Genomic DNA, 21,414 nt, shown 5'->3' with positions numbered 1-21,414 from the left:
TGCGCGCGCGCTGCGGGACGGTCGCAGCTTGGCTTAGTCATACATGTACGGCTTTGCATGTGGGTCCGTGCTCATATCGAGGTTTGATAGGGCGGGCGTTGCTTTGCTTGCTGGGTCGTCCACTGACGGCGGGCAGTTGATGGAACATTGAACATGATCTCCAATTCACGTCAACCTCGGATTCGGGTGTGACGACGACAACAACAACAGCAACAAACGACGACACCTACCTGCAACAGCCCAGGAAGTAGGTCTTTGGCCTTCAATTCCAATTGACCTACTCATATTCTCGGAAGCGTCTCGACCAGCTCGAAAATCGACCCCAACATGTTTCCCTCAAGGTACAAACACGAGCTGCCCATCCTGCGATCGCCTAGCAGTTTGCCTATGGCCTACCAAACAAGTTGTAACAATTCACTGATGGGAAATGACCCGTGTTGGTCCATGCAGGGCACTGAGGGCATACCAGCCCGGCCAATCGAAGCCCAACATCACCGGCTTCGACCCCAAGACCTTTGTCGAAGCAGCCACCAAGAAGCGATATGACCCCTGGGAGAGATTGTCAGTCTAACACTCTGGGTCTCTGAAGCTCGGTCGAGTAACTTAACACAGAACGAGCAAAGAAGCTGACTATCTTCGGATTCTTTTTTTCCTCTTTTTCTTTTCTCAATAGGGAGTCATGGCGGTACACTGGTCAGTTCAGCCGCTTCAACAGGTTCAAGGGCGCCTTCCCCGGCCTGGGCATAGCAACCGTTGCCTTTGCGGCCTACTGCACATATGAGCACTTCTTCCTCAAGGAGGACCACCATGGCGAGGGCCACCACTAGAGTCGCTGTCGGATGGGTGGTTTGGTCTGTGTACATATCTGAGCTTTAGGCAAGAATCGGATCTCGGCGTTTGTTGTTTATCCAATCTTCCAAAAAAGATGTGATGGACTGTTGTAATGGGATGACATAGGGGAGGACCTCTATTCCATCTGTTACGTACTGAATGCCGTTTTCAGAGCGCCTCACGAGTGAATCAACTCCTGATTTTGTGATTGTTCCTAACTAGCAGAAGCGGGTTTGTTATTTTCACCAATGCGAGGCCGTAACAGGATCATTCAGGTCATATTTGCCGGATAGTTTGGAACGAAGATTGACTTGAATCTAATTTGGAGAATGGTTCTATTTCCCTGTAAAAAAAAAAAAAAAAAAAAAAAAAAAAAAAAAAAAGAAGAAGAAAAAGCTAATCTTTGAACCATATTCATGCTATAACCAATGTAACCAATGCTTTAGATGTAGAGGAAACAAGAGGGGAAAGCACTAAGCCCGAAAAAATAAGAACTGCTATGCCCTCTATTCTTAACCGTGGGAATTGCGAACAATAGAAAGTCATATCAGTAATATCCTAGAATCCTGGAACGTTCACCATTTTAATCATCAAAAAACACCCCATAACAAAAAACATTCGTACGACGAGCATCTATACGCTGTCATTTCTCTCAGTCTTAGATCATAACCCAACCCCATTCACTAGATCAAGCGCGCTCTCGACAGCACCCTCCAATTCGCCGACTCTTTGCTTCAAAGCCTTGTTCTCGTCTTTGAGAAGACCAACCGTGTCCCAAGCCATACCGGCGTCTTGGCCGCGGCAGTTTGCACAGTTGGCAGAGCCAACACCGTTGTCTATCGGCGATGCAGACGTCACATTCCTTACTAATTTTTGGAAAGCAGTCATGGACTGGTGCTTTTGCTGAACCGGTGCGGACCGCTGAGGAAGCACACCTTTGCTAGCCGATGACTTCGGGGCCGTCTTGGTCAGGACCGATGGCGGTGCCATGGTGACCGAGGAAGGAGATCTCGGCAGGGCGGAGCTGAGGCCGTCAGTCGTGGTGGAACTCCTGGAGCGCGAAAATACGCTCTCGACCTCCGCCATGCTATCGTCGTCGGTGTCAAAGCTATCAGCGCCACCGCTGCTACGCCAGTTGTTCATCCTGCGTCGGTATTGGAGCTCTTCTACCGCCGCATCGACTTCCAGATCCTCGACGATGGATCCCTCCGATGCAGGACCAGTCCCGTGCGTCTGCTGATCGAGGCGCACATGGGGGCCCTTTGGAGAGGATACACCACCGGCTGCCGCGAGGAGTCTCGCAGTCTTTCGGCGCTCGGCCGCCAGCTCGTCGAGAAGCTCCCGCATCGCACGCTCTTGGTCGGCAGCCTTGTAGGCCATGTCCTCGAGCTGCATCTTGAGGTGCGTAGCGCGGGTGGTCGCCTCCTCCATCTCCTCGAGATCGGCCTCTCGCTCGGCGCTCAGTTCACGTAGTGCTCTGGCCTGCTCCGTGTACCCGTTTTGAAGACGGCGGGCGAGAGCCACGGCGTTGACCTGTAGGTTCTTGTAGGCGGCTGGGGAGAAAGTATCGCCCACGGCCGGGGCGCCAGCGGGGAACAGCGCAGCCTCCACATTCAGGCTTGACAGATCATCTTGAGGCTCGTTCGACTTGGCCGAGGGGCTCAGGGATGACTGTGCAAGCCTCGACGATATTGCGGACATGCCCGAGGCGAGGAAGGCGAATCTTGACGAGGCCGGCGAGATCTGCCTCTCTCCCGGAGTCGACGTCCTGTTGTTCCGCGTCGGCGTCACTTCTGTCGATATGGGTGTGCGTTCATCCCCAGGAACGGCGCTCTCGGCGCCTCGTATGCTCAAAGGCGACAACAAAATGTCTCCCGCAGCCCCTTCACTTTGCTCGCTGCGAGATGATACGTCCGAAACCCTCTTCGTCCTCTTCCCGTCGCCGGTGTAAGGCATCTCGATAGCCAGGGTAGGCCGTTGCTGCCTCCGCTCCGGCGAAGTGGCTCGGTTAATCAGGGCCAAAGGCAGCAGGCTCGTGCTAGACTGCTGCCTGCGATGCAGAGGTGCCAACGCTGGTGTCGAGGGCTCCCTGGTGACGATGGTCGGGTCGTCAAGCTGTTGTGGAGGCGTCAAGCGCGTCGGCGCGAACGCTGTTGGACTCTGTGACTGAATCGTTGGACTTTGATTAAGATTTGGTTGAACGCAGCGTGGGTCAGGGCGGGATAACTGGGATATAGGAGAATCTGGTGGTGAGGAGTGAGAGGAAGAGGCCAAGCCCCTTGCCGTCGAGCTTAGCATCATGCGTTAAGGTTTCGGGGTCAATATTGTTAGGGCGAGAGTCGGCGCAACGGTGCATGCCTGTTGGAACCCGCGGGGCCAGCCAGGGTAGAGTGAGGGCCCCCCAGCCAATTTCAAACTGGCGGTGGGAATCAGGCAAGTGTAAAAACGGAACAAAAGGGAACCTTGTCCTCGGGAGATAAATCGAGAGGACTTTGGGCAACAACAGTACCGAGTGCTGCAGGCTAAGTTAGGTGGTTACCTAGGTACCTCAGACAGCCTAGGCAGGTAGGTAGGTAAGGTAGGTAGGTAGGTTTCCAAAAAGAAGTTACCCGCTTCAGCTGGCAGCGGAAACCGGAGGTCGCTCGGATGTCCACTCAGCAACTTGTAATGAAACGAAACAAAGCACGCCGAAATTTTTTTTCTTCTTTTTTGTTGTTGGAGGCGATCAGAGCCCCAGGCAGGGTCCAGACGACTAATACCGCGTAGTTCTCAATGCGTAAATCGCAAATTGCTCTTAAAGCAAAATAGAAAGGCAGGGATGAACTACTAGGTACGTCGTGTGGGTTGTTGGAACGTTTGAATGGTTGCAAAGCAAAAACAAAAGCCACTTCCCTGCACCGGTGCATGGATGTGTGCATATACCGGTAACCTGCTCGCAGAAGCGTTCGGTGCCGCCCGGTACTGTGTTGTTTATGGCTTGTGATTTGGCAGGTATCCTGTAGGTACCGGAAACTAAGAAGGCTAGCATCCGAGGTTTGGGAACTAAAAATCACAAGTTTCCATGTGTAAAGTGCTTGCAGATAAAATGTAAATCATTCGATTTGCTGCTCATGATAAAAAAAAAAAAAAATAATAAAAAAAAGACGAGTTAACTCATACGTATGTTCACATGAGCAATCAAGTCTGAGATACAAGGACTAACACAAAAAAGAAAGAACAGGGATGTTTGTTTATCGAGGGTCGTGACGCATGCTCTTTGTTGACTGGGGGTGTTTTTTTTTTGTTGTGCGGGAAAAGGACTGGACTTGACTTGGGAATTCCCGTTTCTGGCTGCACTCGATCCTCGCCTGCAGTCTTGGTTTACTTGGTTTCCCAGGTCGCCAACCCGCATTCACATGGTCGTCGTCATTGGCTACCTGCAGCATTCCACCTGCACTGGATGGCTTCGATCTCCAGTGACCAGTGCTTGCCCCAAGTGGTTCAGGTTGGACAACGCTTGGTGGCTGACCAGCGGGGCGTACAGCACTGGGCTAAGTGTTCAGCCACCCAACGTTTCATGCCAGCCACCGAGTGCAAGCCAAAGCTGATTCGTGCAACCCCACGACTGAAATGCATCTCGATCCGGTTGAGGCCGCGGTCATGCGAAGGGGGAAAAGAAGTCTTTATGGACAACAAAAAAAAAAAAAAAACGACCTATCGAGATTCGCTACAGATTGTACTACGTTACTTGAGTTTAGAGGTTTGCGAGTGACCAGATATTTTCTTTGGTTACCTAACTACACTTTGTCTCCGGGCCTGCGCCATGTTGAGAAAAGGTATTCAAGTGGCTACCTACCGGGTAATAAGTGACGTTTGCTTTAAACTGGGTCGAATCTGCCACAACAAAGCGTCTGCTTGAACAAAATTTGCACTATGCACCGCTTTGTGCTCCATTTGTTGAGCTGCGATATACTTCAACATCACTAGCCATCACTGTACCCATGGAGGTCTAGATGCGCCCTTAGGCTCTGTTGTTGCTACCATGCCTACGAAAGAGGGAGGCTGGTAATATTGTATTTGCCTTTGGGCATAATGCTGCGTGGCTCGCCGCAATGCTCGCCGTTCAACTAGCTTCACCACTTCAGCCCGGAGAGTCTAGAGCGATTAACCATTTGATCTCTGAAGAAAAAAAATAAGACTTTGGTGCTTTTTGACACACAAAGCGAGATCAGCCAGTCATCCAACCGTCCTACAGACTTGAAGGCGGGTAAAAAAAAAGATGCCTGAATAATCCAGTCTGAGTTTCCGTGATATTCCCACACCCGCCTATATCGGTCCTCAAAGTTGGTCTATAGCTTAGTAATGAGATTGCCTTTTCCTTGTCCGGTTTGATATACCACCTCCTAGGTGAAGCCATAACGCCAAGCGTCCCTTGTCACTACGGAAGCAGACCGTATTCGCCCATCAATAGTTAATCCTCCTGACCTTTTTATTGAGATCTGGGTCTTGATAGACATTTCAAATCAAAGCTCATAAAATTACTGTCCAAGGCTCATGTCCGGTCCTGGTACTACAGCCATGTCCGGCCCGGCCATATTCACCTGAGGGATCATCAGCGATGGATCCGGCACTACGCCAGCAGCCATGGCGTTGCTGCTATCCACAGCGAACTGTACACCCGCAGGAGATGAGAATACCAGCTGGCCGCTGCCGAGCTGGTCGTCTTCTGGGTGGAGAGGATACATATTGGCCTCCATTGTGTTTCCGTCAAAGATGAGGGTGTTTTGGATGGGAGCTTGTGACGCGCCCAGCACGTTGATGACATCTTGGGCCAGCTGGCCACCGATAATGGCGGTAACGGGGGCCAGCTCGCTGCCAATGTTCTGAAGGAAGCTGCGCAGTACTTCGGACTTGAGCGTCGAAACGGGCAACCCTAGCTTGTGGTGCCGTTCGGTAGCGAGCGTCGTAAAGCGTTCAAGGTCTTCGCGTCGGTTGAGAGCGGGCAGGCGGCCCTTCTCCTGCTGGAACTCAAACAGCGCGCGGAGGCACGAGAGGACAGGCGTGACGGCGCGGAGGCGGCGGGGCGACTTGCGATACTCCTCGGGGAGCGGTGCGACGTCTGACAGAGTCCAGGTCGAGTAGCGCTCACGCTTGGTGACTCGCTCGATGGACTTGCCGCCCTCCTTTTTCACCTGGACGTCGATGACATCCCGCGTCCTAGACTCAGGCTGCAGCTTCGTGGCAACGTTGCCCTCATCGCGCTGAATGACAAAGACGTGCTCGATCAGGTCGGCAAATATGTAACCATAGAAGCCATGCGAGCCTGCGGCGTAGAAGGGCTTATTCACAATGCGGGTGGCCAGGTTTATGATGTTGAAGGCATCGGGATCCAGGTCGGTGGCGATGACGACGCTGAAGTTCTGGAAGTAATTGGGTCCTCTTGTCCGGATGTCCTCCTTGTCGACAATGACGTCGACGCGAGGGTTCAGCTTGCGCAGGTTGACGCTGGCCGCCTCGGCGCGATTCATCCCCAGGTGGCCTTCATCCTCGGATAGCAGGAACTGGGCTCCAAAGTCGACGGCGGTAACGACCTCGTGATCGACAATGGTCAGAGAGTTAATGCCAGCAAGAACGAGATTCTTGGCGATCTCGTTGGCCAACGCCTTGACAGTGACCAGGAGGACGTTGGCTGAACGGATCTTTTCCTGCGCCTGCATCCCCCATAATCTGATTTGGCGATCATAAAGGGCAATTTCGTCTTAAGACGGTTGAATCCAATCAAAAAGACATTTCAGATTCAGATCAGCTTCGATTCACCATCAAAGGTCGATGATTTTTGTTGCTGCCAGTCAACGTAAAACTCACCCGCACTGATGCCACTTGCCTGGTGTGCTTCGACATTGGCATCAGGTTGTTGTATAGCATGAGCCTGTTGCACTTCTTCCGCCGGCGGCTGCACCAATGGCGGCAGCGCCGCTTCTGTCATTGAGCCCTGCATTGTTTGTATGCTAGGGCTGGATATGACTTGAGCCTTCAACCGATGGCTTGTATTTTGTTTGTCAGGTATTAAGCGATATGACAGGCCTCGACTAGAATTTTAATCATAAAAGCATGTCGTTGTTGTGGATTTGTTCTCTTGAGTTTTTCTTCTTCTTCCTCTTCTTCTTCTTAGATGGAGATGCGTTGGTTGATCATGCTTAGATGGGTTAATGTACGGATAGGTAGAATGGCAGGCAATTAGAGCTTACTGATTTCTGGGGTCTGATTGCTGGAAGCTGAGAGGCCAATACACTTGCTGTTTTGCGACGGGGATGCGCCACAAAGAGAACGCCAGAGTCTTGGATATATTGTGAGTCGTTTGGAATTTTCTAGTTCAAGGTGCGACCTTTCCTTGGTCGCATTCGATTTTTTTATTGCTTGATTTTTACTGTCAAAAAGAGAGGTAGGCCATTAGTTTCTTCAAGTTGGTTAGAATCACCCAAAGTACTGTACCCGTAGGCAGGAGAGCAAACAGACTGAAAGTCTTTTTGCAGCAAGGTCTGGATAACCTGGTCAGTGGATCAAATCCAGTAACAATGCAGGCTCTGGATTGGCGTTGCCGCACAAGCCTGGGTGGGCGGGCCGTGTTCGTCCCTGGGCTGAGGTGGTTTTACCTTTGTTGCCGTCCATCAATTATCTTGGCTACTTCCTTCCATTAGGTGGCCACCTCAGCTTTTGTCCTGTCGCATTCTACTTCGTACATACGTTACATACAGAGCAACATGTACATGCTAATCTACTTGAATGCATTCTAAATTTAGGTAGCATTGATCGTTCGTTGTCCAGGATGCCATAGCCTCAGAAGATGGCACAAATTTCAAATGATATTCGAATCAAAATATTCAGGACCAAATGACTGACCTATGAATTAATAGTCACCAAAGGTCATTCAAACTCAACCGAAAGTAGCCGGGTTGCTTTGGTGTCTCGTCTCTACCTACTTGGCGTGGTCATGTTATATTGACGGCGTGTGTGTGTGTGTGGTGGTCACGGTCCAGCACTGACGACGCGTGCTAAAGTGGTACTTCCGCACAATAGGAATAGGGTATGCTTGCTGATGTAGTCACTAACATAGCGATCCTTTGTTTGCAACCCCCACCCTCCACCCGCCTGCATCATCCATCCTAATTACCTATCATCTCTGTTCGATGCACTCGAATCAATCAGAATAATAGGTAAACCCGATTACCATTTGTGTCTCGCACTTTGCGTTCCGCACACCCAAAAACTTGCAACCTTCAATCTGTCAATCCGCCCGTCCCTCGCTACAAAACTTGCTCGGAATCCGCGCCCTCGAGGCATTAAGTTGCACTATTCCACAGCACCCGCTGACTCCGATCCGACTCTTGACAGCACGCCCTTTGTTTCCTCATAACTGCAGTGCGACCACGACGACAAACACGCACCGCAATCACCAAGCCGGCCAGCGGACCTCTGTGCCCCTTGATGGTGAGTTACATGTTGCTCCGAGCACAAAAGATCATTGAAATCTAAGGAGGGGGAAGATTTATACTATTTCTCCCACCCGCTCGAAGCATCGCTCCATCGCTCGGCCCACCACCACATGCCGCTTTTGTTGCTAACCGGCGCCAGTCTGAGAATCCGCCACATCGCCCGAGGCAGTCTGCCGGCGACCTTGTCCGATCCATTCTCGATGACCGCCCCCGTCCCGAAGAAGAAGTCAGCCCCACTGGAGAGCTGTTTCGCGTCATAGAACGCTTCCACGAGAGCGTCGACAGGGCCCGACGCACCATACACGACCTCACTCTGGCCACTAGCGGCGGCGGCAATCCTTCGAACCATCCCGGCGGCTCGGCCAGTCTTCATTTGCAGCGCAGGTTCTCGCAGGAACCGACCAGTCGAGACTCTCCCTCCGGCACCGCTTCCCCGCCCTCGCTGCCGCCTCTGCGATACTACATTTCCCGACGAAACCCGAACATGCCCAGCGGGAGCCGTCAGCGATATAGACCTGGCGGCACTGACAGACACCGGGCGTCAGCTTCCAGCAACCCGACGTCATCGAATTTGGGCGGCACCGCAAGCTCGGCTTTTGCCGAACTGGAGCTCAGGCTTGACAGCGCCAACTCTCGACTACGATCTATATTGGACCTGAACCCTAGCCCTGTGTTTTCCCAGCCATCACCACCTCTCATGTCAACCTCAGACCACACGCAGGACTCTCTCGAGGGTAACCGCCGCGTAAAACGCCGGAAGCTCGAGGCCTCCAGCCCTGCGCCGCCCTCCCAGGCTCTTAGGTATGGGCGCTATGGGCAGGTTGAGTCTGGACAGCTGATCATGGAGATTGTGAGCTGCGATGGGGGCAACTATACGGAAGGGATGACCTCATATGCAGCCGAAAACATTCTAAAGGATGACACCTCTGTTTACTGCACAAAGGGAAGCAGGTGTAATATTGTTCTTCAGCACCAGGGTGCGACAGTCTTCAGCCTCAAGGAACTCGTGATCAAGGCGCCGGGTATAAATTACTCATCGCCGTGAGTACCTCCGCCTCATTCCTTTCTTTTTACAGGTTATCTCTACGACACAATCATATGGCTAACCGTCTCAAGCAGTGTTCGTGAGGGGATGGTCTTCGTGTCGATGGAAAGAGACGAACTGCTCACCCGGACAGCACAATATCAAATTCAGTATGGCCGTGCCAAGAACCAAGATCGGCAGGGCTCCGATAGGGATGGACGTGTACATGCGCCCGTATTTTCGATTAGGCACGGTGAGGACGGGGCTCCGGCCACGAGGATATCTGGGAGGCGCAGGGTGATGAGCATTATGGATGATCAGGAAGAACGCATGGCTGCACAGATACCTTCGGAATTCACTGTGGCACCGCCGCCGTTCAGAGTCACAACAGAATGCAGCGAAGACGAAGACGACAGCATCCCAGTCAACATTCGCCATCGCCGGCGCACGCCGAACCGAATCGGATCTCTACCGTTCGAGAGCGATAACAGCGACGATTGGGGACAGATGGATGATTCGGCTCTTGGCGACGTGGATATCAGCTTTGGCACTGAACGGGGCGACAGCATGACCCTGCAGGAGGCCATCGAGGCAAATCAGCTGGCGACACAGGAGGCTGTGCGGGCAGTGGGCGGTACCATGATGGCGCCACACGCTCGCTTCTTTATCGAGAAGGACAAGAGCAAATGCACCATACGATTTGATCCTCCAGTTTCTGGCAGATTTATTTTGCTCAAGATGTGGAGTCCGCATCTTGAGTCTGGAAATATTGACATTCAAGCGGTTGTAGCCAAGGGGTTCGCCGGCCCCCGCTTTATACCTTCGGTTGATTTATTGTGACCGCAGATGGTCTTAACGTTGGTCAATATCATTTTTTATTCAACTACGGCAATAATTGCATGTATGTTTTGGGACTAGGCGGTGCCGCGCCTAGTTTCCTTTATTCTCTTCTTGTTTTTCTCTTGTACAAAGTAGCATAAGGCAAGGGCGTATAGGCGTAGGTAATTTGAGGGGGGAATGGCCCAAAGAAGTCGTTTGTACGGACGGATTTCAGCACTCCTTGGGGTTTTGTTGTATCATCAGCAGATATGCTATTTGCGAAAAAAAAAATAGAAATAAAAAACAAAAAAAAAAAAATTATGCTTGTGGCCTTTAGTTACTCAAAACAGGAAAACTCATTATGAGCCATTCATAGTCTGACTGACCATACCTAGTACATACAGTACAGCATGTGGTTGAGCGCTTACAGTACAGAAGGTACCTACGGTACAGAGGCAGGCTCAGCCCCATTACAAATGATACGCTGCTGTCTCTAGTATGAGACGCCTTGAGTCATCGAAGTGCCTTCCTTGCTAGTGGGGGATGGAGCTCGAATTGGGCGCAATCGCGAATGGATTTTATCGCCACGGCCGCAGGGCAGGGCCAGGGTGGGTACTCTAGGCACTCAAGGGTCTATAATATAACTGCGGGGTCGGCGACATCACAGTTGAAAATTTCCTGTGAAATCCATCCTCGCTCTCCCAATTTGTACTTCGCAGCATCTGCCACCACACATATCCATTCTTATTCCGCGGGTGCCCAGCGAGACCACAAGTCAACAGCAGCGCCTCTCTACACTTTTACTTGAAACAACCGTACGCTACAGACGTGGGATCTATCCGGCAATCATGGCGGTCCGCGCTCAGTTTGAAAACTCCAACGAGTGAGTTCTCTCTCTCTCCTCTCCCTTTTTTCTCTCTACCCCGCTGTGCCCGTCGTCACCCACCGACGCCCAACGTCGTCCCATATCCTACGCGTCAGGAGCACAATTGAACATTTGCACGCGGCAATGGGTTCAAAACCAAATTGCTAATCAAAAATCACAACCATAGGGTCGGTGTTTTTGCCACTCTTACCAACTCATACTCGCTCGTCGCCATCGGTGCGAGCGAAAACTTCTATAGCGTGTTCGAGGCCGAACTCCAGGACGTTATCCCCATCTGCAGAACCACGATCGCCGGCATGAGGATAGTGGGTCGTCTTACAGCAGGGTGAGCTTTGATAAAGTCCTCCCCGGGCCCGGATGAGGCAGCCATGTCCATCTTCTTAAGAAGGTGTTGTGACGGGTCTGAAGAATGAGGAGCATGAAAGGCTAACCTGGAAACTCCCCTCCCTCAAGAAATCGCAAGGGACTGCTAGTGCCCACCACGACGACAGACCAGGAGCTACAGCACTTGCGAAACAGTCTACCGGACGAGGTTAAGATTCAGCGCATCGAGGAGCGGCTATCGGCGCTTGGTAACGTCATCGCGACCAACGACCACATAGCACTCGTGCACCCAGATCTGGAGCGCGAGACGGAGGAGATCATCGCCGATGTGCTGGGCGTCGAAGTCTTCCGGCAGACGGTTGCCGACAACGTGTTAGTCGGCTCGTACATGTCGCTCTCCAACCAGGGCGGTCTTGTCCACCCAAAGACGTCGATCCAGGACCAGGACGAGCTTTCGAGCTTGCTACAGGTGCCGCTCGTCGCTGGTTCCATCAACCGGGGCAGCAACGTTGTCGGCGCCGGTATGGTTGTCAACGACTGGATGGCCGTCACGGGTCTGGACACAACGGCCACGGAGCTGAGCGTCGTTGAGAGTGTCTTCCGCCTAGGCGAGGGTCTGGGTCCAAGCAACATCAACACAAACATGAAGGACACTATGGTCGAGTCGTTCTACTAAGCAGCTTTGTCACGTCTTACGATTCGATTCCGGGCTTCGAGGCCTCTTTGTGCGGGACGCTCTCCCGGCACCCTTTTTCATTCCCTTACATCCTCGTCTCGGGCATCTCGGGGTATCGTGGCAAGATAGCCATGTTATGAAAAATGTAGAAGGAAGTTGACAGGGGCGTTTTTAAGGGTGTTTTCTCCCTCGATTTCCAACCCCGGAAACAACCAGCTACGACACCGCGTCACTTCGGCAGCTTGTTGCTGTCTCTTTTCATGTCATGCTTGATTCTCAACTTAGAAGGAGGATACAGTATTGCGCAGCGTCAAGAAAAGCACAGGCATCTTATGCCCTACTGGGCAGTGTGGCGTCTGGGGAGTTCCACCACTACTCCGATTTTTTACAACTGATTTTGTATACTATCTTCTTCGGAACACTCTTGCATGGGATCGGCGTTCTCAGCAGGGGAGGAGTTGGGCTTACACTATTAAGGGTTTTTTGCTGGGTTTACTTTCTTTTCCCTTTTTTTTCCCCTCCTTTTTTTTTCATTTTTTTTCGGCGCAGAACAAAAGTTGGATTGTTTGGTATGCATCTTGATCAGATGTCACAGCATTGCAAAAGACTTGAAATTGTTTCTCCGATTTGCAGTTGCCACATGCACAATTAAAGTTACTGATTGTGAGCGTGCAGGTGAAGGAGCACATGAAATTCATCGACAATGCCAATTCCATTTGCTAATTCTATGTTATGCGAACTGGAATCTGCAACCCAGGTAGGCATGGCGAAACAGGAGACATGATGAGAGGTTTACTGCCAAAGAAGGGCCGGGTGGCGAACAGTTACTATTATAAGTTGCGATAAAAAAAACGTAATCTTTTTTGTTTTCCAAGTCAGAACATAGAATTTTCATACCCTTTCACAAATCTTAAACTCCGAGACAAGGAGAAAATCAACCAAACAACCGAGAAAGCCCCAAGACATCGTCAAGAGGAAGCAAAAAAAAAAAAACGATGAAGTCGAAAGATAGAGAAAAGAAACCTTGATAAGATCAAAGTCCTGGTCTCCCGCACCCTTTCGACAAACTTTATGCATGCGTGCAGATGACCTTCCGATGCAAAAAAAGAAAAAAAAAGTGAACAAAAACAATATGAATAATAACCTCCAAACAGAGAGACTTTGTGGATATAATCAGAACGCCGACTTTGCTATGCCGCTTCGAGATAAAACCCGCCGTTGAAAAAGAAAGAAGACTGGGCGAGACCAAAGTTAAGAACATACATGTATATATTTGCGTGAAGAAAAAAAAAAAAAGGGGGGGGGGGGGGGGGGGCTCATGTCTGATAAAAAGTTTAAGCCTCAACTCGAATGAGAGAGACATAAGGCTCAGTTCCACTATCGTGATAGGGACAAAGTATTGGAGGGCAAACTGGACACACAAAAGTACCAGAGAAACTCTGGCATGAAAGATCCCTATCTGAGAAAGTCGATCATCAGAAGAGAGAAAAAATAAATTGAGAAATTCGGATGATATCGTTTTCCAGGCCGTTCCTTCATGATTAACTCGCAACGGTCTTAGGACCTTTTGTGTATGTCCACAGCAGTAGCGAATAAGACGAGGGGATGTGTACAGTTTAGTTGTTTGATAGCCGGCGGGTATAGACATTTCCCCCACATATACATCAGGGGGGGGGGGAGGTTAGGACGGACGGCGAGGTGACGATTTAGATGGTAAGCCATGCCTTGATTCAGTCCTTCGAGGCTCGCGATTCTTTGGGAACCCTCGGCTTCTTGAGATTGTTGTAGGTCCAGCCACGGATCTGTGTAGGACCGTGACGTGGTGGAGGTTCCGAGGCTGTGTAGTCCTTGATCCCTTCACGGTAGTTGAAAGGCACCGTCCTTAGCTCGGGTCCAGATTGAGAACCCTGGCGGTGTGGTGGTAACGGCGCCGGCTCGAGCTTCCTGTACTTGGAGTTGTTATTGTTGTTGTTTCCAGTGCCGTTGGTGGCTGCCGAGATGCTGCCATTGCTGCTGGATCGCAGCTGGCGGGGATTCATGTCAACAGGAGATGCCGTTGGTTCCAACTGCAGGGGCATCGCATGGTATTGTGTAGGTGTATGCTGTATCTGTTGTGGCATGCCGGAGGGAGGATATTGATGGGATCCATGATAGGGCGATTGCATCTGGTAATGCCCTGGCTGCGAGGAATGTTGAGCATACTGGTTGTGGTGATGATGTATCGGTTGGAGAGGTGGCGGAGGGAGGTGCGAGCCTAAGGGTGCCGTGAACGGAGTATTGCCATGATGTTGTGAATGTGGTTGCTGCTGCTGTTGCTCATTCATACGATCATCGTGCACAAATGTGTGCACATACTGCGATGCACCGCCAAGGTGTGCGGGAGACGCACGGCCTGCGTGAGATTCATAGCTGTTTTCATAATAAGATCGGCCCGCAGGCGGCGTATGATAAGCACCACTGGTCGGGCGCATCGAGTGCGCTTCTGAGGCATGTGAAGAAGAAGTTCCTGCTGGGTCTACAGTGTAGACTTCGGTTAGTTCCTGACGAGGGCCGTAGTTGCCAAGGTAATGGAGTGAGGGAGTTCGGGAGTTGTCTCGATGGGGACCTAGGGGTTGATTGCTGAAGGTTGTTCCAGTATATTTGGGTGGCAGCTCGGCATCTAAAGCACGAGCATGCTCAGAAGGGATTGGCGGTAATCTGCCATCAAAAGCCAACGCAGAAGGGGTCGTACCGTATTCGGGCTCAGGGTTCAAGGCTGTGTGTAGGAAGTGGCGGTTTTGGCTACTTGGCTCGCGAGGACCGGCGCTACCTTGTGCCTGCGCATCCGACTCGCCGAACAGACGCGGATCGAGCATTGATGCATCGCCGGAGGCCTGCGGTGGAACACTAGGAGAATGAGAGATGCGTCGTGCATCCGGTTGGGTCAAGGTGGAATCAACCACCGATTGGGACGCACTGGGTTGCCGTACGGGATAAGAAGTGCGAGAGCTGGGACGGTTGGACAGCTGCGATGAGGTGCGCTCGATGGATGATGCTGGTGGTAAGCCCAGCTCCTGAAAGCTGTTGGGTTGAGACATTTTTGAATAAGGGCTCGTCTCTGATGAAGGTGCCTCGGCACCATACACCGATTTCTCATTCGTACTTGATAATGCAATTTGGGCAAAGGCATCAAGCTTGGCCGTGTTCACAATGCTTGAAGGCTCAGGAGGGGGTGCGGGCGAGTCGAGAAGGTCGCGCACCGGATCAAAGGGGGTCCGCCGTGGCTGTGCAGCGGCTGTTGCTCTTGTCTCTTCCTCGTTGGCAACAGTAACAGCATCTATGAGCTCAAGCCACTGCTTAGGTGGGTATTCAGAATTCTCAGCAGCTGATGAAGGCTTGTCTTCTTCATCCACGGCCATGGCATCCTCGTCTGAGTCGCCCTCGCCATGTTGCGAGACCGCTGGTGACGGACTACGTGAAGAAGGCGGCGTAGACACCTCACGATCGTGAATGAGCTCCCGGCGGCGGGCCTCCTTATCAGCAGGCTCGGGTGTCAGCAGACGACGGTCGAGCTGATGCTCTTGACGCATGGTGTTCAGGGCCGCCGAGAGAGCAAGCTTGACTTCCCGTTCCCGGGTGTGCCGATCCAGATACTTGGGAACAATGGATCGTGATGCGTGTTGAATCCTGCCAGTGTAGTCGATGAGGACGATTGGATGGTCCCCAGACACGACAGGAGCTGGGGGCTCTTCCTCGTTTTTGGAAGTTTTGAGAAACAAACCATATTTTGGGTGGAGCGCGTGTTTTTCAACAAGCTCCTCGCTCAGGTCACCTGGTTCATAAGTACCGACGTCGACGCTGCTTATCATGCGATCGACAAAAAAGGCGAATGAATTGGGTTTGTTGAAGAACTGCGGAATCCTGGTTGACTTGTATCTGCTTCGATCATTGAAAGAATCACGGAACCCAATCTCGTGGTCTTCGTATTCATAGAGTGGCGGAAGCATAAGGCGGTTGTAGTTTTCGGTAGTGACTGGACGGCGCTTGCTGATCAGGCGAACACCATGCTCGTCAGGTTCCGAGGATGCGGGAGGCACGTACGGCCGGTCGCCATCGGGGGATGATTTGGCGGTGGATTCCGGTGATGGTGACGGCAATTTTGAGCCGAGCGGACTAGGTGCTCGACTCGGCGTCTCCTCATCGTCGGGATTGGTAGCGGAGAGGAGACCGCCAATGTGACGCGGAATGTAGGCAGGCCTATCACCATCCATTGCGCTTGCCGGGCGCTTTGGAGGGACTTGGTCGAGGAGCGCAGCCTCGGCCTTGCGCTTGACGCCAACAAAGGTGGGACGGAGCGTATCTTCGTGCATTTCACGGCGTGATATCTCGAAATTGAGAACGTGCTGGGCCTTGATAACCTTGGCACAAGGGACCTCGACACCATTTTCGAATTCGACATGGGCCTTGGTCCAGTCGATCCGATCTTTGGAGACGGGTGTCTTTACGTAGACACGATCCTCCAGCTGCACGGGATGGGCATTGCATAAGCATAAGATTAGGTATAAAAAAATAATGAAAGGGGACGAGAAGCTACAGCAAGCAGAGAATTCTTGCAAATGCTTTGCTGACACTCGTACTTACATCTGTTGGTACTTTTCGTCGACAAAATTCTTCTAGAATATCTAATCGACGTAGTTGGGTGTCGTAAAAGTCTTCTGTTGCCTCGTCGTATTTGCGCTGTAAAGCCAAGGCAAAAATTCAGGTGTGGTCAGTTTAGCTGACTAACCCATGTTTGGGTTTGGGTGGTGTGTGTACAAGTAGGAAAAAAGGTATTTATGTCAGGGTTGCCAGCGGCCGAGGCGGAATGGGACAATAGGATCAATGATGGGAAGGATAGGTTTGGGAGCGAGAAAATTTAGAAAAGGGTAAAATGATGATGATAATAATAAACCTCAAAGAAAAGAAAAAAGAGTACAAACATACCTGGTAATTGAGATTTGTTAGCATGGTCTGGCGCTCGAGGTTCTGGCTGCACTGGTTCAGTCCAGCCTGCTCTCGGCGCTTGAGCGTCTTTTCCGTATCATCGTAGCGATTCTGGAGGAACCTGCGAATCTCTTTAAAGGCTGCCACCTCTTCGTGGGCGTCGAAACTGTCCCGCAAGAGGTTGATGTTCCGCTCCGCCAATTCCTCGAGAGCCGGCTTGATGGCGTTTGACACGGCTATGAAGTTTGCTCGCAGCTCCTTGCTACGCTCCTCGGCGGCTTGAGCTCTGGTAAAAGAACCATCGGCCACAGCTTCTGCGGTGGTCTTGTGGGCAGCAGGGTTGACACCGCGTCCGTTGGTGGCAGCGACGACAGCAGTCTTTTTATTTGTGCCCCGAGAAGCGCCGGTGGTGCCCCGGCCGCGTCCCCGGCCACGGCCCCTGCCCTTAGCCGGGCTGGCGGCTTTGTGGCTGTTGGTATCACTCATGATGCCATTCGGGCCTGAGTGATACGGAGGGAAAACTTGATTGATTAAGCGTGCTGAACGGAATCGGGGTGGTAGATTGTGTTGCCGCAGCGTAAAAGTGACGAATAAAGAGGATTGGAGGAGATAAAGGTTTTTCTTTATGGCGAAGCAGAGGACGGAGACCCGGATGAGATTAGGTCAAGATTGTGTCCTATTGCAGAGACCGTTGGTGAAAGGGATCAGAGGTCTTTTTGTTTGGGGGAGATGAATAAATTTATCAGTAAGACTGTGTGAGGGCAGTGGGATAAGAGTAAGACTGCGTCGCGCAAGACGTGTCGTTGGCTGTTGTGGGTGAAGGCTTTGTTGTTGTTATTGTTTTAAGGAAAGGCAAAGCCAGATGCAGAGTTTTGATGAGAATGAGAAAATCATGCGAGTAAGAAAAGCCAGCCAAACAAAACACCAGCGTGCGAGCGGCAGATAGTGAGCAGACAGACCAGCCTGAACAAGAAAAGACCAGTTAAACCAGGGGAAAAAAAAAAAAAAAAAAAAAAAAAAAGACGACGACGACGACCAGCTGGGCCCCAACCGCAGCAACGGCACAGAAAAGAAAAGAGGACTGTACTGGGTCGGCCGGAAGACAGAGCAAAAGCTGAAGATCAGAAGCGACGACGTCAAAGGATTTCAATGAAACAATTGTCGTCGTTTATCCTTGAGCCGTCGAGCCTCGTCGGTATGGGTATGGATGGCACTTATTGATCGATGCAAGCAAGCACACGCACCACAGCACGATCAAGCAAGTCTTTTACACATCAAGCCAGCCACGGAAGATGAGCCTCTGGGGCACGTCCCCCAGTTTTAGGTGTGGGTCTCCCGTGCTTCAACGTCGACCAATCATGGTGGATTCTGGCTTGCCCAATGCGAATTGATGCTTGTTCGATCTTAAAGAGAATAGCAGATGAACAATGCGTCAGATAAAAAAAAAAAAAAGACAATGAGAAAGGAAATATGAAAATGAAGAAGACAATTAATCATGGGAATGGGGAATGAATTTTGTCAATAAGAAAGAATTGAGAAATTTCAAAAGCTGGAGTCCATTAATAAAAGAACTAATAAAAAAAAATAAAAAAAAACAGCGAGTAAAACTTTTTCAAGCATGTTCCCAGTTTAAGTCGATTTTTGGCAAGTCGGGCTGCTCTCTGTCCTTCTCTGACCTACACAACAAGGAAGGGGCCATTCGTTCCTCACGTGTGGGTGGATTCTTGTGCGGCCTGGCCACAACCAACCCACTCACTCACTCACTCACTCAGTACTAATTAACCACGCGACGCCAGTCACCCTCCCTGACCGACCTGATCTGATCGATGTACAGTAAGTAACTGACTACCTACCTCTACGGAGTCAGACAGAATGCGTCTACCAAATCGGGAGACTAGGCCGCTTTTAGGGCATTTTGCAATAGCAGTCGTGTTAAGTAAGATTTTGACTGCATCTCTTATCATTACCTACTGTAAGTAAATCACAGTATTGATTCAATGAGACCAGACCCAAGCGCATGTATCCTATCCATTCATTCAGTCTTGGCTTTTGCCGTGTACTCTAACCACCTACCTTACCTACCTTACATAACATACCTTGGACTTCTGCGTCTTAGGGAACGAACTGTAGTGCATAAAATTTTTCGGTTGGTAGGGCGTATTGATCAGGTACTGACCTAGTCCTGTATTACTGTATGTTACTGAGGGTTGCTTCATATTTCCAATCATGCTCTTTGTTCGTTGGATACGTTGTCGTCTCGAATGTATATCTGTCTTTTTTTTATTTTTTTTTGTTTCCCCCGTTAAGCTCGCAACCATACATGGTAGTCTGACACACCTTGCGACAACCCACAGTTGACGATCTGCTGTGAAAAGCCACAGGAGTGGTCCCCACTTCTACGGTGGATCCATCTGTATTTTAAACAACCCCAACCCATGTCTACTTTTGCTGCAAAACATCAAACTCTCCCTTTTTTCATCCAACCTTCCTGAGCTACACACAGCACCTCTCTCACCTTCGCTTCAACTGTGGACAAAAAGCAGGATCCGCGACCATGGTCAAGCGGCGAAAGCTGCAGCAGGGTCGGCAGGCAAGGGGAGCAACGGCTCACAACGGAGCCAAAGGAGTCAAAGGAGCCCCGAGCCCGCATGCTGCCGGACGCCGTCGGAACGGTCCGGGTCGGGGTCCAGGGCCGGCTCCCGGTAACTCCACGTCGGGAGGGGCCAAATCCAAGGGCAAAAAGCAGCCGCCTCAGCAGCAGCACCAGGCACCTGTTATACCCTTCTCTCCGGACGAGTCCATATTGCTGGTTGGCGAGGGTGACCTCAGTTTCGCCAGGTCACTGGTCGAGCACCACGGCTGCACAAACCTCACAGCCACCGTGTTGGAGAAGGATCTGGCAGAGCTCGTCGAGAAGTATCCCCACGTTGCTGAGAACGTCGAGGCGGTCGAGTCGTCCAGTGGACAGAACACAGTCGTATTTGGTGTGGATGCACGTAAAATGGGTCCATTTATTGAAAAGCGACCGCCACGGGATAAATTAGATGAAGAGGATGAGAAGGAGGAGGATGGTGACCAAAATGATCAGCAGCAGAAACAGAAGCAGCAACATCCAAACAAACGCAAGGCCGGCGGTCCGGCGCTAAAGGATCGCATTCTGTTCAACTTCCCACACGTGGGCGGCAAGAGCACCGACGTCAACCGACAGGTGCGCTACAACCAGGAGCTGCTGGTCGATTTCTTCAAGCGCGCCGACCGTTGCCTCTCCCCCGGCGGCTCCATCGTCGTCACCTTGTTCGAAGGGGAGCCCTATACCCTGTGGAACGTCCGCGACCTCGCCCGCCACTCGGGCCTGCAGGTCGAGCGCAGCTTTGCCTTCCGCGCCGACGCCTACCCGGGCTACCATCACGCCCGGACCCTGGGTGCCGTGAGGAGCAAGAACGGCGAGCTCGGCGGCGGCTGGAAGGGCGAGGAGAGAGCCGCCCGAAGCTACATCTTTTACCGCAAGGACGAGGTCCCCAAGCCCGTCGCCAAGAAGAGGAAGCACTCGGCCTCGTCGGACGATTCGGACGGGTGGGAAGAGGACTCGAATGATGGCGCCTGATTTTGCTTGGACTGTTGGGGAAAAGTGAACATTTGTCCGCTGTTCGTCCAAAGTCTTGTGTTTGTTTGGTGTGCGTTGGTTTCTCGCGCCTCGATCAAAACAAGACCAACTTTGCTGTACTTGGTCTAGTCCGGCTGTCCGTAAAACCAGCCGGCATGGTGTTAACGCCAGATCACTGCACCCTCGAGTCTGCGCTGATATGGCAACCGACTACCTGCGGGAAGTTGAGCAATAATGAATGCGGACTGACTGGAATATACAGTCAGTCTCGAGGATGACAGAAAGACGTGGATCTGGGAACGAGCACACCTTAGTCCATGACTTGCCGGAATGTGTGATTGGGTTCTGAGCTGGTGTTGAAGGCTATAACGTGAGACTCAGCACATGGTTCGACCACCAGAGTCATTGAAAGGAAGGGAGACTTGGTAAGCGAGTGAGTAAAGCGACACAGGATTCTTGTGTCGTATAAATTATGAAGTCACATATTTTTATCGGGACCAGTCCATCGTGTTTTGCGCATACAAGAAGGGGAAAAAAGGCAGAGTGCTGTTCAGCAGGCAACAGCAGGACTTGAAAATGGCAAAATAAATGCGAATCTGATGGATCATATTTAACACGGGCAACTCATCATAGGCACCGGCCATTTTGAGTCCATGCCAAGATTGATAGTTATGTATGCTCGTGAGCAATACTAGCAAGAGTTGATTCAGAACCCAACAAGGCGCTTGCTTTATTCAGGTCTCATTTGCTTTTGATACGAAGAACAGTGGGAGAATTAAAAAAAAAAAAAAAAAAAAAAAAAAAAAAAAAAAAAAA

At 51.2% G+C, this 21,414-nt stretch overlaps 7 protein-coding genes across 7 annotated transcripts; 4 read left to right on the top strand and 3 right to left on the bottom strand.

The window, feature by feature from the left end:
- Positions 1 to 427: 427 nt before the first annotated feature.
- On the top strand, positions 428 to 1,136 carry PgNI_03829 (uncharacterized protein; the record flags this gene model as incomplete). Its single annotated transcript, XM_031123882.1, has 2 exons — positions 428 to 561; positions 674 to 1,136. The coding sequence occupies 2 exons, from the start codon at positions 428 to 430 to the stop codon at positions 825 to 827; spliced, it is 288 nt and encodes a 95-aa protein (XP_030984238.1). The 3' UTR covers positions 828 to 1,136.
- Positions 1,137 to 1,494: 358 nt separating this feature from the next.
- PgNI_03828 (uncharacterized protein) lies at positions 1,495 to 3,129 on the bottom strand (the record flags this gene model as incomplete). The annotated part of the gene is made up of 1 exon (XM_031123881.1): positions 1,495 to 3,129. The coding sequence occupies one exon, from the start codon at positions 3,127 to 3,129 to the stop codon at positions 1,495 to 1,497; it is 1,635 nt and encodes a 544-aa protein (XP_030984237.1).
- Positions 3,130 to 4,669: 1,540 nt separating this feature from the next.
- On the bottom strand, positions 4,670 to 7,267 carry PgNI_03827 (uncharacterized protein). Its single transcript, XM_031123880.1, has 3 exons — positions 7,059 to 7,267; positions 6,676 to 7,006; positions 4,670 to 6,568 (listed from the first exon to the last, which is right to left on the bottom strand). The coding sequence occupies exons 2-3, from the start codon at positions 6,806 to 6,808 to the stop codon at positions 5,349 to 5,351; spliced, it is 1,353 nt and encodes a 450-aa protein (XP_030984139.1). The 5' UTR covers positions 6,809 to 7,006; positions 7,059 to 7,267; the 3' UTR covers positions 4,670 to 5,348.
- Positions 7,268 to 8,002: 735 nt separating this feature from the next.
- Positions 8,003 to 10,472, top strand: PgNI_03826 (uncharacterized protein). The gene is made up of 3 exons (XM_031123879.1): positions 8,003 to 8,298; positions 8,443 to 9,344; positions 9,423 to 10,472. The coding sequence occupies exons 1-3, from the start codon at positions 8,296 to 8,298 to the stop codon at positions 10,165 to 10,167; spliced, it is 1,650 nt and encodes a 549-aa protein (XP_030984138.1). The 5' UTR covers positions 8,003 to 8,295; the 3' UTR covers positions 10,168 to 10,472.
- A 374-nt stretch (positions 10,473 to 10,846) lies between these two features.
- PgNI_03825 (uncharacterized protein) lies at positions 10,847 to 13,396 on the top strand. Its single transcript, XM_031123878.1, has 3 exons — positions 10,847 to 11,029; positions 11,199 to 11,357; positions 11,486 to 13,396. The coding sequence occupies exons 1-3, from the start codon at positions 10,995 to 10,997 to the stop codon at positions 12,030 to 12,032; spliced, it is 741 nt and encodes a 246-aa protein (XP_030983766.1). The 5' UTR covers positions 10,847 to 10,994; the 3' UTR covers positions 12,033 to 13,396.
- Positions 13,397 to 13,762: 366 nt separating this feature from the next.
- Positions 13,763 to 17,480, bottom strand: PgNI_03824 (uncharacterized protein; the record flags this gene model as incomplete). The annotated part of the gene is made up of 3 exons (XM_031123877.1): positions 13,763 to 16,534; positions 16,653 to 16,748; positions 16,995 to 17,480. The coding sequence occupies 3 exons, from the start codon at positions 17,478 to 17,480 to the stop codon at positions 13,763 to 13,765; spliced, it is 3,354 nt and encodes a 1,117-aa protein (XP_030983765.1).
- A 2,068-nt stretch (positions 17,481 to 19,548) lies between these two features.
- PgNI_03823 (uncharacterized protein) lies at positions 19,549 to 20,598 on the top strand (the record flags this gene model as incomplete). The annotated part of the gene is made up of 1 exon (XM_031123876.1): positions 19,549 to 20,598. One exon carries the CDS (start codon positions 19,549 to 19,551, stop codon positions 20,596 to 20,598), a length of 1,050 nt encoding a protein of 349 aa, XP_030984127.1.
- Between the last annotated feature and the right edge of the window lie 816 nt (positions 20,599 to 21,414).

This window comes from Pyricularia grisea (assembly GCF_004355905.1).
Source record: "Pyricularia grisea strain NI907 chromosome Unknown Pyricularia_grisea_NI907_Scaffold_2, whole genome shotgun sequence".
In the NCBI taxonomy this organism is placed as follows: Eukaryota; Fungi; Ascomycota; class Sordariomycetes; order Magnaporthales; family Pyriculariaceae; genus Pyricularia; species Pyricularia grisea.
Note: the sequence above shows the minus strand (reverse complement) of the source record. Positions and strands in the feature narration are given on the sequence as shown.

Excerpts from the sequence above, each read along its gene's own strand:
- PgNI_03827 (XM_031123880.1), bottom strand. The coding sequence starts at position 6,808 with ATGCAGGGCTCAATGACAGAAGCGGCGCTGCCGCCATTGGTGCAGCCG. Across the intron at positions 6,569-6,675 it reads GGCAAGTGGCATCAGTGCGG|ACGAAATTGCCCTTTATGAT; the intron begins GTGAGTTTTACG and ends AACCGTCTTAAG.
- PgNI_03826 (XM_031123879.1), top strand. Across the intron at positions 9,345-9,422 it reads GGTATAAATTACTCATCGCC|TGTTCGTGAGGGGATGGTCT; the intron begins GTGAGTACCTCC and ends CGTCTCAAGCAG.
- PgNI_03825 (XM_031123878.1), top strand. The coding sequence starts at position 10,995 with ATGGCGGTCCGCGCTCAGTTTGAAAACTCCAACGA. Across the intron at positions 11,030-11,198 it reads CAGTTTGAAAACTCCAACGA|GGTCGGTGTTTTTGCCACTC; the intron begins GTGAGTTCTCTC and ends TCACAACCATAG. Across the intron at positions 11,358-11,485 it reads GTGGGTCGTCTTACAGCAGG|AAATCGCAAGGGACTGCTAG; the intron begins GTGAGCTTTGAT and ends CCCTCCCTCAAG.